Consider the following 16,800-nt stretch of genomic DNA (forward strand, 5'->3'; position numbering starts at 1 on the left):
CAGATATCCGACAGATGGCCACGCTTCTTTTCTTCTCAAGGAGAGCAACGCCACGGGCATCCTACCGCCGTGGGACTCCCGAGTGGCTCCGGTTTGCGGTGCACTTTTACACCGGCCAAAGTACAGTTACAGAAACAAGTCTGCACTGAACGCCTCTTACTATCTGGGCTGTGTCTCTGCTCGTCTTGATTGTTCATGCAGAATTAATTGCTCATTAATGAGATAATTACCAATTAGATTATAGGTACAGTGGAACTCGCCAGCATGGGGAATTAAAGCTCACACCTTTTTATACAACAACTCCACCTCCTAATTAAACATGATCTTTCTGTCCACAGTTCTCCACCATGTACCCTTTCATCCTACTCTCAGTCTCTATTCTCCTTCCATTCTGCCTCTTCCTCTTGCCCCCTTCTTCCCCGCTCCTGCCTCTGTCAGGGTATGATGCTCTGACTCCCTCCGTGTCTGTTCTTAGCCCAGCTGGTATTTCTGTACAGTAGTAGCGTGGGTGGGCACAGGAATAGCGCTGGAGTTGTAGTGTATAATGTGGGGGCGGACCTAAGGGGGCCAGGGATGGGAGAATGCGAAAGTCACGCAGTCATGGCAATGGCGGGATACGTAAAGAGCTTGCCAAGATGTAAATTTAGTCTTGGCTCACAAACAATGTTGATAAACGCAATACTACCAAGGTATCGTCAGAGGATGTATTTAAAGGAGTGCTAATGCTGGCTCACTGCTGTTAAACGTCTGTGCGAAATTGCTAATGGAGGAACCACCCACAAGTCATAAAACTTCATTTCAGTGCACAGAGGATGAAGAAATCAATACCAAACACATCTGTTCATGTCAGTCATCAGTCATCTTGTTGGTGAAACAAATGTTGTTTCTGGGGTTTCTTTAGCGACAATCTGTTCAACGTTGTGTAAGCTGCACCTGTAAATGCAATTCCACCGATAATTTGAGACGACAAACTCCCTGTAGAGCTCTCTCCTCTCAGTTTTGCTGGAAAACATCCTTCAGTCCTGCCACAAAAATTCGGGAACTTATCCTTAATTTATTAGAAAAGAACCGATGTTCCTTTTTCAGTGTATAATCCCAGCATCTCAAGTAGATACTGTGCACATAACATACAAGGACTTCTTACTGGCACTGGGGGCATCTGGTAGGGTAGTGGTTGGAGCCGCTGCCTTTGGACTCACAGGTTCGAAATCTAGCTCTAGTGCCCTTCAGCAAGGTACTTACCCCAAAATTGCTCCAATAACAAACTATCCAGCTGTATAAATGGGTGAATAATTGTAGGTACCTTAATTCTGTAAGTCACTTTGGAGAACAGCGTTGGCGAAATGAACAAAATGTACTTAAGCATAGGGGGGTGCGGTGGCGCAGTGGGTTGGACCGGGTCCTACTCTCCAGTAGGTCTGGGGTTCGAGTCCCGCTTGGGGTGCCTTGCGATGGACTGGTGTCCCGTCCTGGGTGTGTCCCCTCCCCCTCCGGCCTTACGCCCTGTGTTGCCGGGTAGGCTCCGGTTCCCCGCATCCCCGTGTGGGACAAGCGGTTCAGAAAATGTGTGCGTGCGTGTGCGTGTGTGTGTGTGTGTGTGTGTGTGTACTTAAGCATCTTTTTTCTGCAGTGGGCCAACATCTCATCCAGAGTGTAGGTTGTATCACACCCTGTCCTTCTGGAATAGGCTTCGGCCCACCACAGCCCTGTAGTGGACGAGTGATTATCAGGAATTAATGAAGGAAGTAATTAATTAAAACGAAGGATTTATTTATTTAAATAATTAGGGCCAGATTCCAGGCTTGCACATGGCCAGTTTGCTGGACACTGAGTTTACCATCCATCATTATAAGCAGTAAACAAAACTAACACATGGGCAACAAAAAGGTTCATCTGGAGGCTTGCAGGTGTCAGTCTGGGCACTGCTCTGTCTGGGCAGATCTCAGATCTCTCCAAGATCATGTGGCTTTTCTTCCGGCTTCTTCCTTTTTCCTCCGGTGTTCTCCAAACCCATGATGCTCAGGCAACCTCGTCACTTCAAACCGCTCTTTGGACTCTTGGGACTGTCAGTGAATCCTGTTAAGCAAACTATTCCAACAAGAGGTGTTGGATCACTGTGACCCTGGCTGGATGAGCAGCTGCTAGCAACAAGTGGATGAAATAACACATTTGGCTGTTACACAGAAATTCTCTCCACTTAACACTGTAAAAGTTTTGTTGACTGATGGCACCTGAGCTTTTGATTACCACAACGACTCTCCCCTTGTACCAGCCTGGGCTTATGGATAAGTGCCTGTTAACCAGACGCAATACAGATCAGTTCACACAGCGCAGTGTTTTACATGGATCCATACGGCCGACTGAGTTGTGCAGCAGAGGTTTCTCAAGTACATTTCTCAAAGGTTCTGCAGTGATTAATTTATCTATATCTTCCCCTCTGCTCTTGCTGTTCTCACAGCATTCCTGTGGTTTCAAAAGCATCCCCATGTGTTTGGCTCAAACACCGGTACGTACGTGTTTCGTGGTACGCCGGCAAGGCACCCGCACTTTGAAGTGGAAAGCAGGCGGGTTTGGGCATGGGGGTGGGGTGAGCTCGAGCGAGGGATGGCAGTGAAGACGAATTGTGGGGGATGAGGGGAAAAAACACTCATCTTACCTGACGTGTGCGCTGACATATCAGTCCACTTCTCCCACCCGCTCCCCCACCCTCCTCCTTTCCAGCTTCTTAATCCATCGGAATATAGCACTTTATACAGATATTGCATAACAGACAGCAAGTGAGATGGAGAGAGAACGGGAACTGGTAAAGGGGGGTGGGGGATGGACATCAGTTCAGCTTCTTCAGCCCACTCCTCCTCTCCCTCTCCCTCTCCGTCTCCTCAAGCTGTGCTTCCCTGTTTGGCCACAGGCCAGCTGAAAGTAGGATACATCTGACGTTCTTGAGGTTACTGCTGGCTGAGTCACAGTGCGCTACAGAATACTAACCATCCATTCAAACCCACTGATGAGCATGGCAGCACTTGGGGAGGATATGCACATTTAATTGCAACCTCTTACATGCGGCAGCATCATAACCTATTGTTACACATCCAATAATACTCCAGTGACTTGGTAAATGATAATAAGATTATCAGTGATAACACGCAGCATGTCCTAAAAAATCTCAGCTGCGAAAATGTATGCACTGGAACATTGGTGAATCCTCTATATTAGAAAAACTGATTGACCCCTAGAATGTTCCCTAACAGGGCATCAGGTAGTGTAGAGGCTAGAGCTGCTGCCTTGCTGTTGAAAAAACCCAATACTGAATCCCTCCTCCTGCAGTAGCACCCTTGATCAAGGTACTTACCCACAGTTAATACAGTAAATAAAATTAACCAGCTGTATAAATGGAAAAATCAGTGTAACTTACCATTGAAAGGCACTTTAGAGAAAGCGTCAGCTAAGTGAATAAATGTAAACACAAACGTAAAAATAAATTCACTCCTAATTTCCTGTACATAAACCAATTCTAATCTTCAAAAACATTTTATTGTCAAACTAAAAATGACGGAATTAAAAACCGATTACCAATATGCATATAGATATACACATACCTTACATGGTATGGCATCATACTGAAAAGACATCAGAAAAAAATCACGTAAAAGCCCTCAGTAGGTAACTGACTGTTCATGATTCGGTGCTTCTTGGGCAATAAGGTGTAGTTTAAATGGTTATGGAGGGAGAAAAACTGTAAAAACAAACCGAAAACACCAAAGAAAAATCCTCAGACATGAAAGATTTCGATGACACCATCGAATACATCATTCTACGATGCTGTCGGTTAATGAACAGTGAGAAATTCTATGGAGTACAACACACACGTTGGCTCCAGTACAGCTGTTTTCTCTCTCTGCTTTAATCTTTATAGATAACAAAAGCAAATTAATCTTCCTTGCTGCAGTTTATCGACAAGCAGGCTCCAACAGAGCCCTTAACAACGTACAGCTCTTCTCGTTCTTGCCAAGCCAGGTGTCCCACCAAAGCTGGTGATGGTAAGCCCAGGCTATATACACTGTGCTGGTGAACCGGGAGTCCTGGTGTTTATGTTTGTTACCACACAGATACCCCCACTACCCCCCTTTTTACTAATCCAGACACAGGCAGCGAGAGAGGCACAGAAAGGGAAAGGGAGCAATGACCTCATGGCTCTCCCCGCCAGCCCAGATGTTTCCAGCCAAAACAGCACGCCTCCCCAGCCAGACGTCGCTTGAGCGCAGGGAGTAGAAAGGACATACTGGGGCATGTCGAAGAATACATACCTGTTTTCCGACCAGAAGCAGACATTCCCTGAGATCATCATTTTCATTCACAGACGTAATTATTCTTCAAATAGATGTGTACTGTCAAGAGCGTAATTGACACCAAATGTTGTTCAGATGAATGTTCACACGGATGTTCATATAAGAATCACGTCGAGAAGTACGTTTTACGTGAAGAACAACATTTTGTTTACCTGTGCTTGTATTTCACGGTGCTTATTTTTGGATGGGAAGGTATTTTACAACAGAGTGAAACTAACTCTTTACGGTGCTAGAAACGAGGTTTGAAGGTCATGCAGAGAGCAGAGAGCGGGAAACACGAGCTAGGTCTATTACAAGTTAGCTTATTACTTTCCTTTCCTACAGCATTACTTTTATTAAGTGACACATTCACGCGTATTTTCCTTGGCACAAAGGGGTCGACTTCTGTCTTGCCAGTAAAGCCACATGGCTGCTAGCGTTTGATGGCGAAGAGGGCGAAACGGGGACAGCGGGAGCACATTCCAATCATGGCCTCAGCCTCACACGCATCTTTAGGTGGCGTCAGTGCTGAGTAGCACTACGGTTTGGCCAAGTGACCAGAGCAGCCCAGGCTGAAGCTGCCAGGTGGTACAACGCGTCGCCTCCTTAAGGTGTCCGAGCCAAGCGCTCCCCGTGGAGGGAGCTACAGCCGATCGCCTTGAAGGGGGCGCAAGAGAGCCACCGAGGCAGGAAACGTGCAGGGAGCGACAGTTATACAACACCGTCCGGGTACGCAGCCAGAGGAGTGTCTACAGCTCTGCGCTACAGTGGGACGGGACCTGTTGCCTGGTTACAAATATTTGGGCAGGAAAACTAGGCCAACCAGTGTTTTGGGTGGGGGCTACGCACGTGATCAGGGTGAGACTTTGCTGACTGGCACTTCTCACGGTGTATTAAGAAAAAGGCGCAAAGCACAGTAGCGTCGATGCCACCGCGCTTCCTCGCAGCGTCCTCACTTAAGCCGAGATAAACGTTGAAATGTCACAGCACCTCTTAGAACCTCAGATGTTCTGCATGTGTGTGTGTATGGATACACACATGCACAGTTACACACTAACAGCCCTCGAACCACAGTACACATTTACAAAAGAAATGCAAACATTATGTAACCTTCCACAAAGAGGTGCAAATAAATGCTTCAACCCAACCCTTTGCAGGCTTAGTGCAAAAAGAGACAAACCTGTTGAGCGCACGGCATATGGACAACAGAAGACACACACCCACTGGCACAAAGTGAACCGAAAAAAGGCATACAGTCAGATCTGGATCGAAGACACGCACAGTTGGCTGATTTGCCTAAAGCCCCCCAAAACAGGCAGCAGCTACCGCAACATGACCATGAGCGAGAGTGGAAAGTCATGTGCCTTCCTGTCTCTGCACATGAGAGGTGGAAGGAGGGTGACTGCAAAAATATTGCATGTTTACTCCAAAACATTGTTGACTGTGTTTGTTGCACACCTTTTCCAGGGCAACATTAGCTTTAAATATTCAGGACCTATTAATAATTCAGTCAAAAGGCCCCAAATGGAGGACTCCAACAACCTTGCCTAAAGACAGTTGCTTACGCCGTTCGGTTGTTTATCTCTCAAAATGTTATCGGACCTTGATAACATGACATGAACGATTTAGTAAAATAAGCACGTAAGAATCAGCTTCTGTAATATAGGATTTTGAATACTCATGTTCCTCATATGCTTGAATGAAGACTTGTTGAAAACTTGCAACCTGTCCAAAACTTACATGTAATATAAAATGAAGACAGTGCAGAGAAATATGGTAAGAGTCTGAGAACAGAAGGTACGTCATCACAAATCCTTCCACGTTTTCTGTGTGGGCAATGAGGACAAAGAGCAGCAGACAAAGGGAAACCGCAACACGTGGAATCAGAGGACGACATTCAGTCTTAAACACTGGTCACGCCACACTTTTACCAGCCCACATCCTAAATTCACAGTTAGCGGTTCCTGCAGGGAGCGGGCCGCTGTACAGAGCCAGTCCTGCTCCTGCGCACTGCGATTCCGGCGGACAGCAGGACCCTCTGAAGACAGATGTCTGTAAATGACTGATTTTTGTACGCTGCGGATCTCTGGAGAGGACTGATCTTTGAAGAAGACAGATGTCTGTACGGTGCAGACGTCCGTAGAGGACTGATCCCTGTAAAGGACAGATGTCTACACGGGAGTGATTTTTGTACACTGCAGATCTCTATAGAGGACTGATCTCTGTAAAGGACATACATTATGTCTAGAGAAAACAGATCTATGTAGATGACTAATTTTTGTACAGTGCAGATCTCTGTAGAGCACAGATTTCTGTCCACTGCAGTTCCCTGGAGAGGACTGACCCCTGTAGAGGATGGATCTCTGGACTCCTGTGTGTTGACAAGCTTGCGTACAGCACAGCACCACTGACAACTGTTAATAACCTTTCCATCCTCCAACACTGCTTAGGCTGAACAAGAAAGTGCATGTCCTTTCAGTGCTTACATTTTTTTTTACATTTACATTTACATTTATTCACTTAGCAGATGCTCTTCTCCAAAGCGACTTCCAGTGGATACTATGTAGTGTTACCAGCCCGCACACCCTATTCACCAAGGTGATTTACACTGCTAGATACACTACTTACACTGGGTAAGGTGGTTTTTGACCAGTACAGATCAAGAACACAAAAACAAGGATCAAGAAAAGGGCCCATAAGTAACATTCACGTTCTTTTGCTAGATGCTGAAACAGCGGTTAAATAATCCTATTATTCAGTTTGTGACAAATATAATGCTACTATCCCCACTATCCTAACTCAAGAAATTTTGGTTACGTTCTAAACCTCCCTTGTTACTTCCTTACTCCATAAACTAAAGGTACCTTTCCAAGCAAATATAATTTATACCTAAAATTCTTAATTGCCAGCAGCACCTAGGCTGGAGGGTGTAGGAAGTCACTTAATATTATTATTGATAATTAAAATAAAAAAAATCATATTCTGACGTTCTTGTCTGAGTGAATAGTTTCTTTTTTGGTTCCTGTAACCGCTTCTTGAAATCTATCAGTAAGTAGCCTTTCATGAACAGGCACAAGATCGAAGCGCGTTCGTGTAATCCGTGTATTTAGTTTATTCTTTTTCTAAGTGACTGAATGAAACGCAACTGAAGAACCACAAACGCTCCCGTTTTCGGAAAGTGAAACACGCGGCTAGTCTAGTTAGCAAGCAAAGCTAACCTGTAGGAAACACGTATGAAATACTCCTAATCGGGCTCAACCTGCAAGTCTCCGGGGGGCCAAAGATGCAAAACGTTAATGTCACGTGTAAAATGGTGCGGAACAAATTTTGACACAAACACTTGGCTCTATCGTCATGTATTTGGCCAGCGCTTACGACAGCTTTCGGTTAGCTTAGCTACACACGGCGCAACCGCCGCTACGCCTGTCACTCAAATCTCTTTGTCCCTCCCCGCGCCCGTTACTACGGAAACTGGTTGCCAGGCGACAAAAACAAAAAAAAAAGACCCAACTCGAGCGTCTTAACGTCATGCGTTTTGTAACGCCGTCTCCAAGGCGACACAACGTTGTGTACACATGCAGTCTCGTTGTGGTGGAGAGGGCTGGAATAAGATCACATGGTGCCTGTCGAGGAAACGCTTCGACTGAGTTCTGGTGCTGCAGTAAATGTATTTTTAACCGCTAAATCTTCTTAGTGAAATAACAAAATTAGTCGTATTTCAGAATCGCTGTGGAATCCGTGAAAGCCGCGAAGTGTGAGTTACCCGGACACACACAGGCTGGGTGACTGGCGCTCTGCGGCAGAAAGAAACTCGCACTGCTCGCCTGCTTATTATTATTGCGAGGCTACTAGTCATTTGTCGCTATAGATGAATTGTCTTGCTTGCGGTTCCAGCATATATTGCCGTTTCTCAGTTTTTCTTGTTGTTTAGTCTCGGCCTTGGACAACGAGGAACGAGTAGTAAAGTTGCGAAGAGCGTTTTCTGAACGAAAGACATATGCCATGCATGGCATGGGACGATGTAATTGTACACTAGTAAAGCCCGGCGGAGGCAGCGCAACAACTGTCTGACAAACTTGGGTTTATCCAGCATTGTTGTAACTAAAGCCTCCATTAAAAACCGTTCGAGGCCATGGATTTGACGTGTTAATTACGCGGAGGCAAGGTGGCTCATGACTTGCGGCTTTCCCGAGTGAAATGCCGCCGAGCTTGACTGTACGAGACGAGAGCCGCTTGAGGCTCTGCCATACATACCTCGGCGGACCTGCTGGCGGTAATCATTACTGTAATGTATGTAGCGTGACGTGCTGTACGAGACGAGCCAGGTCTGCGTGCGCCTCTCCTGGGGTCGCCTGTCTAACGGGGCACAAGGCGGTTGGCTGGGCTCTTGTGATCTCACTCGTGGATGATCTTGCACGAACCTCGGCTGTCCGGATTACTCATCCCGATTGAACACTGACACAGGACTGAACGTTCCTCGTCGCTGACGTTGCTAAGCTGAGTAATTGTTGTTATCCTCCTCTCCTGCGCCTTGCGATTTTACATGCGCGTATACGCTCTGTCCGCCCAGTGACATTTTGCGGCATTTCAATCATTTTTTGCCTTTTTTTTTCCCACCCAACTTTTTCAGCATTTGTCTATCCGTAGCCCCCTTTCCACCTCCCACCTGCCACATTCTCTTATCCCCGAACACTGGATTCATGTTGTGAAGTACTTAATGAATCACAGTCTGTTGGCTGGAGTTCGGAAGCGGGTGATGTTGCAGTGACAGCATCGTTAGCGAGTGTTTCCGTCACTGCAACCCACTGTCCGAGCTGGAACGCTCGGCATGATGAGATTCTGTTTACAGCACACTTTTCTTGTAAAGCATCCATGCAGCTCACAATAATGAAACTCAGCCTTGTTTATTTGATAGGAAAAACCGCCGTGGGGATATTTCGTGAGCAACTGCAATGAATGAAAAAAAATGCTTTGCCTACATTTCAAAAAGCTCCATATATTATTGATGCTGACGAAATCATGGCACGAAAATGTACACGTTGATCTAAAATGGCTAAATCATGAAACTAGCGATAATGATCGTGTTTTTGAGTTTTTAAGAGTCATCTATTTAATTGGTAATGTTGTAGAGCAGTTCCAGCCAAGTGGTGTATTGCTGATCTGAGTGAATTCCGCTTGGATTCACTCTGCAGTTTACTAAAATATCTATCCATTCTATACTGTTTTCATGTGTGGCTGTATTGTTTAGTAACCGATGACTTCCTAACAGGTACTTGGACAAAGTAATATTCTAAGATTTTTCATAAAAGCAGCAGAATCTCAAAAACTGACTCACTCATTGCACTCAGGACACTGTGACTGTACTCAGAAGGAATGTCACTCCTTTATGGGCAGCACAAATTACAGATGCTATTTCTAAAAACGCTCTTTTTTTCCCAAGTATACCTGGTGGAGAGCTTTATAACTGCTCCCTTCTCTCGGTGTAAAGCAGGAATGAAGCCAAAGTCCCAAGTCCATACGGTTTCAGGCTGAAGAAGGTGTGTCCATGTGGTTGTTTGCCGTAGGCATGTTCTCGTTCGTATATTGAAACGTTAATATGAAAATTGAGCATGCAAATAAAGAATTTTACTGATAAACAACTATGTCTTACACATTTACTATGTTCAAGAGGATCATGTTTTAAAAAAACTGCGACAACTTCATAGTCAACAAGTTTGGGACAGCAGCAGGTAACACGTTTCTGTTAGTTCACTTGAGAAAGGGCTTATAAAAAGGCTTATAATCGTGTCTATTATAAAGCAGTATATATAGTTGTCAAAATAAGTAAAATTGTCGGTTTGGACGAAAGAGTCAGCTGCTCAGTACACAGTCAACGATTTTAACGATTAATATTATAAGTGAATTATTTATCATTAGAGTGAGGTATTGATAAGTGAGGTTTAATTTTACTGCATGTCACAGTTCGCTAAATTACTTGCGCAAGTTAAAGTGTCTTTCATCTAGTCGCTCTGTGTTTGCTGTGCTGAACGATTCATATAGTATTGTACCGTGTCCTATACACACACACACACACACACACACACACACTCACACTTTCTGAACCGCTTGTCCCATATGGGGTCACGGGGAACCGGAGCCTACCCGGCAACACAGGGCGTAAGGCCAGAAGGGGAGGGGACACACCCAGGACGGGACGCCAGTCCGCCGCAAGGCACCCCAAGCGGGACTCGAACCCCAGACCTACTGGAGAGCAGGACCCGGTCCAACCCACTGCGCCACCACGCCCCCCGTGTCCTATTACTCCAGTGTAAATATATAATTTGAGGATATCATAATCTTCATTATCTGCAACACAACAATTTGATGATAATCATACTTCTAACAAAAGAAGAAGTAGTAGCATTAGCACAACTAGCAGCCAAACATTAAAGACTAGAGCAGCTAATATAAGCCAAAACTATTCAGAGCTATGATGCTAGATTTAGGTTTACATTACATGCAAGTTAGACACACTTACACACACACACACACACACACACACACACATTATCTGAAACCGCTTGTCCCAAGCGGGGTCGCGGCAAGCCGGAACCTAACCCGGCAACACACAGGGCGTAAGGCTGGAGGGGGAGGAGACACACCCAAAACGGGACGCCAGTCCGTCGTAAGGCACCCCAAGCGGGACTCGAACCCCAGACCCACCGGAGAGCAGGAGCCGGTCAAACCCGCTGCACCACATGCAAATTAGTCATAACTAAATATTTAGTATATTTGTTCGCTTTTAATCTACAAATTGCACAATTTTCATTTACATTACATTTGCAGCTAACGAAGACATTCTGTAATATTTCACCCCACGGAAGCGAGCGGTAAACTAGTACGTGAACTCGTTTCCGAAAACCTATTGTTTACCCTCACTAGAACAGAAACATCGAAGTTCGTTAAAAGTACACAAATAAAACACAGTCGTTTCTTTCGTTTTCCTTTCAAAAGTGGGAAATCTCTCGCTACCTTGATAGTAAAAGTTTCTATTATTAACCGCCCGCGAGCAGTGTACCATTTCTGTGGGAGAGGGAAGGGAATCCCTAAACGTCATCGCCTTGGATACCAAACAAAAATATAGCCTTATATGGGCATGTACGTCATCGGAACACCGAGGGCGGAACTAGGACTCCCTTCTACAATTCTTCGTGTTCAGCCGGATTCATTCATAAAGACGAGACGCCGTTACAGTGGACTGTGCTACAATACCGTCCGTTCAACAGACACACAGGATTATTATCTGGATTTATAAACATCTGTATACTTTTTATTAAGTCTGACCAAAGAAAAATCACATTAGCGGACTACGATTTGTCGCGCGCCGAGGAATTTACATGTCCCGGAACTTGAAGGAATATATTAGCAAAAACCTGGATTGCCTTCTTAATGCAACTATTTTGGAGGGGAACAGAGAACATCTCGCCGGAGCTTACTAAAGAAAGAAGAGGTAAGTTGTATTTTTTATTATTTTGTGCGCTTTCTTAGAAGTTAGTTCGATACAAAAAGACTGCATTAAGTTATCGTTAAATATATGAAATACGATTCAGAATTTTGCCTTAAAGTTGGTCCTATGTGTATGAATATTGCAAGCATGCATTCGTAGTTTCACTCGTATTACGTTCAAGAATATTGCAGTACTACTTAGCGTTGCCATACACTGTACATTGTAGATTATTTAAATTGTTTGGGTTACCGAACGTGCACATTTAAACACACGTGTTAAAGACCGTCAGATATGATGGATTGTACATATGCACACAGGTGACATCGCGCTGTTTCCGGGAACTGCAAGTGTCTCGGCGTCTTTCTGCTCCCCCGGGGAGATGTTCCAAGGGTTCCCCGGCGACCTCGATTCCGGCTCTCGTGGTAGTTCTTCTCCCTCCATCGAGTCCCAGTACTTGTCCTCCGTGGACTCCTTCGGGAGCCCACCGACCACCACCAGTGCACAAGTAAGTCATCACTTCCCTGTCATCGTGACCTCCGTAGGCACGACTTTAACAGTCTGGAACTGAGTTTTTGCCATTCAGCTGTGTAGTTTGGAGAAATTAACCGGACTCTCACTGTTACACAACGAACGTGCGTTACGGAATTTATTAATCCGGAAACAAAACAAGCACAACAACTTGTAGTGGCTTTTAAACAACTGAATGTCAGCAGATAAATACTGGACTGTAATGTATAGCTAGATCTGCAAATCAAGAACGAATTATGAGTAAACAGTAGAATTAAGTCTTCTCAGCTGATGCTACGGTTACTTAACGTCGTAGCGCGAAGCGACACAGTTAAAAAAACAGCAAAAGCTATCGTTTCAAATCGGAACACGGGCATGATTCGTCGAATAATAATTCTTGTACTAGACATTCTTGTAGATAATATAATATAGTGATTATGAAACACGATTTATTTATTTTTTTTTGGTAACGAGCATCCCGACCGCAGCGCATTTGATTGATTCCTTCGCTTCATAACGACGGAATTTCTAAAAAAAAAAAAAAAACCTTATCTAAATGTACCCCACAATACCGGCACAAACTCTTCTTTCCACCCGATCTCCCCTCCTTTGCCATCCCTGGAAATGAAACAGTTCGTTGTCCGTTTTGCGGAGGTTGCGAAGGCTGCTAGCGAAAGCTACGGGTTTCTTGCGGCAACGTGGTAGATTTCCGACGCGCTACGCAACGGACGGCAGCGCTTCGGAACTCTCCGACTGACGTTGCACACGCACACGCGCCTGGCTCCGCCCTCGCCGGGTTCTCTCGGCTCTCCGTCGCTTCTCGAGCCTCGCTGTGACGTACATACGTTCTATTTTGGAGTGTTACGTCGCGTTGCTAAGGAGAACCCGGGGGGGGGCGGGGGGGAGGGGGCGGAGGTGGAAGGAGGAAGCGGGGATATTAGAGACTTTTGATTGGTTGCGGTGGAGTCTTCAAAGCAGCGCCGTCTTCCTCCTTGCGGTCTGCTATAAGGACCGTCAATAAAGTCCAAACATTTTATAGCATAATCCTTTTTTTTTTTTTTCTTCTCTGCGGTAGATTAAGCCGTGTGCCCCGAGAAGAGCTGATGCAGTCAATAGCTTTTGGCGTGTAACGCACATACGTGCTATTTTTGTCCATTTTAATAGTTAGTCTCACTTAGTCACCAGTCAGTGCATCATAAAAACAGGAAGCCCTCTCGCTACCTGGCTTTCATACAGCTGAAATGACTAAATGCACCTTGGTCATTTATGGCGTTTCAACAGTAATGAAATATTTTGCATTATAATTTGCGCTGTCTTCAAAAGCATTTTAGTCTATATGTTCTTGTACATTTTCTAGTATGTGAATTATCTGCCTAGTTCCTTGAAGTTTTTCACAAAATACTGCTATTCCCTACCATGTACTGATTTCACAGACTGCAGGGGGTCTTAATTTTCAGTGCTAAATGCGCTCTCGTCTGCGTGCTCCGCGTGGAGATTCGCTTTTCAAACCAAGAAAGTGCAAAACAGCAGTCGCTGTAAGACGGAACAATTATTCCTTCACATGGGTCGTCATGCGTGCCTGTTATACGGGTTTTATGGTATAGGAGTATGTGCTTTGGAGTGTCTAGACACACGGGATGGAAAATAATACTGTACTTCTCAGACTCATTCACTGACATCGGCGCCATCGGTTCTTGTCCGTGTCCGCGCCCCCAGGAGTGCGTGTCTGCTGCAGGCGGGGCAGGGGCCAGTAGCACGAGCTGTGGGGGTGGAGTTGGAGTGGAGATGCCCGGTTCCTTCGTGCCCACAGTGACGGCCATCACCACAAGTCAGGATCTGCAGTGGATGGTGCAGCCTACCCTAATCTCATCGGTGGCGCCAGGCCAGAGCAGCAGCACCACCATGCCTCAGCCGGCTCCGCTTGACCCATACGACCTGCCAGGCCCCAGCTATTCCTCAGGCCCGGCATTCCCAGCGACCAGTACCGAAACTTCCGGGCCTATCCGCCCATCTCGAACCCGCAGCCGGCGGACACGTGATGAGACCGTGAGTGGGGCTTGTTTTTGTTGCGTGCTGCACAATAGATCCTAACTATATAGGTACATCTTACTATAAGTCAGTATATGTGTGTATATATGATCACGCTGTTGGTCTCCGATTAAGTGTCTGCCTGCTTCTCTGTAAGCCTTCGGTAAGTGTGCGGTTGACAGTCGGCGTAACCCGTTAGACTCGGTGCACATGTAAGTGGAACGAGTACTCATCGTTTGTCCCATTTAACCCTAGCTGACCCCAGAGGAAGAAGAGAAGAGGCGCGTTCGGCGTGAGCGAAACAAGCTGGCTGCTGCCAAATGTCGAAACAGACGCCGTGAGCTCACCGACAGGCTACAGTCGGTGAGCTCCTCGCTACTTATTGTCAAGGCCGTGATGATAATGATTATGCACGTTATGCACTAATTGCATTACGCGAGCGATAAAAAAGGGTTTATGATAATATGTGGGTGTCACTAATAATTACTTGGAGGGAAATAAAGCAGTTGATGATTATGAGAGGGAGATTATTAGTAAGAAGGACTATTATTAGGGTGTTTGTCACATGATTGTTTTTTAATCATTCCCTCCTACCTCAGTTTTCTCCGCTTACCAACATTCTATCTGCAGGAGACAGACATCCTGGAGGAGGAGAAGGCAGAGCTCGAGGCGGAGATCTCGGAGCTGCAGAAGGAGAAGGAACGTCTCGAATTTGTTCTGGTTGCCCACCAGCCAGGCTGCAAAATCCCCTACCATGAGGAGCAGGTGCCCTCACAGCTGCAACAGCCCACGCAGCCTCAACAGCCGGCTGTGTCCATCGTGGGCCTGACTGTGAAGGAGGACGCTTTCTACCTGCCTCCTGCCTACACCCCCCACCCCTCCGCGCAGCCACCGCAGCCAGTGCAACCAGTGCAGCCAGCGCAGCCACAGCCGGGGATGATGCAGGAGGTAGCCTTTTCTAGTTCTTTCTATGCGCAGAATGAGCAGGTGCTGGGCGGCCTGTGCCTGGTGGCCGATGGTAGTAGTCATGACATCGGCAGCTGCAACCCCTCATACACATCTTCATTTGTGTTCACCTACCCAGAGGGAGCCTGTGGGGTCAGCGCAAACCAGCGGAACAGCAGCAGTGATCAGTCCTCTGATTCCCTGAACTCTCCCTCCCTGCTTGCGCTTTAAGAGCCAGATGCACATGCGTGCAGACACCCCACACACATGCGCGGACATGGTAGGCCCACAGAGCACGTGCTCACAGCAGCACGGGAGCACGTCTACACATAGGCTCATTCCCAGATCACACACAGAGCTTTTAATAGAAAAACATGCATACACATGGATTTGCGATAAACATATACTACGTGTGCATAAGCATACGGATATATATGGGGCCTTGGTCCCTTGTCAATCTTCCGAACGCAAACAAATCAGAAGATAACCAAGAAAACAATGTCAAGGTCATTGTCTAGCCTGAAGAGCCTTAGTGCTCATATGACCTTTCTGTCACCATTGAACTACCCACGCAATCAAATGTAAATAACTCGCACTATATTCACATTTAAATGATACTTAAATTTAAAAAAAAATATATATATTTATTTGCCATACAGACAATGTTTTTCAACAAAAATACTCCTTCAACCGATTTGGTAGCAAGTCCTTAACCACTAGACGTCTAGCTGTCGTTGAGCAGCGCTACAGCCTTCAGACGTTAAATGGAATTCTAGCAAAGGAACGATTAAGTTCAACCACGACATACATCACCTCACACATACTGACGTTACATTAGCGCATTAGGAGCACAAACGCTAACCTGCAGTCACCCGAGCACTTATCCTCTCCCATTCTTCCCCTTTTCTGACTCCTCCTCTTCCCTGCTGGCCTAGCGCTCCATGGTGGCTTTCATTACTTTGTCTTTCTCTGCCTCTCAATGCTGACTGTACAGAATGTGTTTTGTTTAAGTGGGAATAGGAAAAGGACGTTTTTTTTGTTCCAACCAGACTCCTCCAACCACCTACCATCAGAACCCACTGTGTTGCTCCTTCACATTCAATGGGACATGGAACGGGGTCAGCCTGACCCCCCCCCCCCCCAACCCTCCTCCCTCTTCTCCCGTCCATCTTCGCCATCTCTGTTTCTTCTGTCTCCCCTTTCCTGTCTCTTTGTGTTTCTCCGTCTCTGAAGTCCTCAGCCCCCGAGAGCCCCCCGGGCCCTTCCACATCCTGGGACCTCGACTGAGAGCCAGCCACGCCCCTGCCATGCTCCATCATGCCCACCCTCAGGCCACGCCACTGACCCAGAGGAGCTGCGAGGACTTTCTCAAATCCAGAAATTTCAGAAAGTGGCGAAACCGAAATGAAGTCAGCTGTGCAGTCAATGCAAGAGGGAGACATCCTTATCTGGAGAGCCCTTGAAAAGGCCCATTGGATTTATGACAAAGGACAAAGCACATGTTTTGCA

The 16,800-nt window shown here is 46.2% G+C and overlaps 1 protein-coding gene across 2 annotated transcripts; it reads left to right on the top strand.

The window, feature by feature from the left end:
• The first annotated feature begins 11,523 nt into the window (after window positions 1-11,523).
• fosb (FBJ murine osteosarcoma viral oncogene homolog B) lies at window positions 11,524-16,429 on the top strand. Of its 2 annotated transcripts, XM_018748777.1 has the most exons (6): window positions 11,524-11,814; window positions 12,129-12,316; window positions 14,035-14,364; window positions 14,602-14,709; window positions 14,977-15,294; window positions 15,431-16,429. In XM_018748777.1, the coding sequence occupies exons 1-6, from the start codon at window positions 11,754-11,756 to the stop codon at window positions 15,494-15,496; spliced, it is 1,071 nt and encodes a 356-aa protein (XP_018604293.1). In that variant the 5' UTR covers window positions 11,524-11,753; the 3' UTR covers window positions 15,497-16,429. The 2 variants fall into 2 exon arrangements, with proteins under 2 accessions (XP_018604293.1, XP_018604291.2); XM_018748775.2 differs by having other exon boundaries at window positions 14,977-16,429.
• The last annotated feature ends 371 nt before the right edge of the window (window positions 16,430-16,800 follow it).

This window comes from Scleropages formosus, chromosome 10 (genome assembly GCF_900964775.1).
Source record: "Scleropages formosus chromosome 10, fSclFor1.1, whole genome shotgun sequence".
Taxonomy (NCBI): Eukaryota; Metazoa; Chordata; class Actinopteri; order Osteoglossiformes; family Osteoglossidae; genus Scleropages; species Scleropages formosus.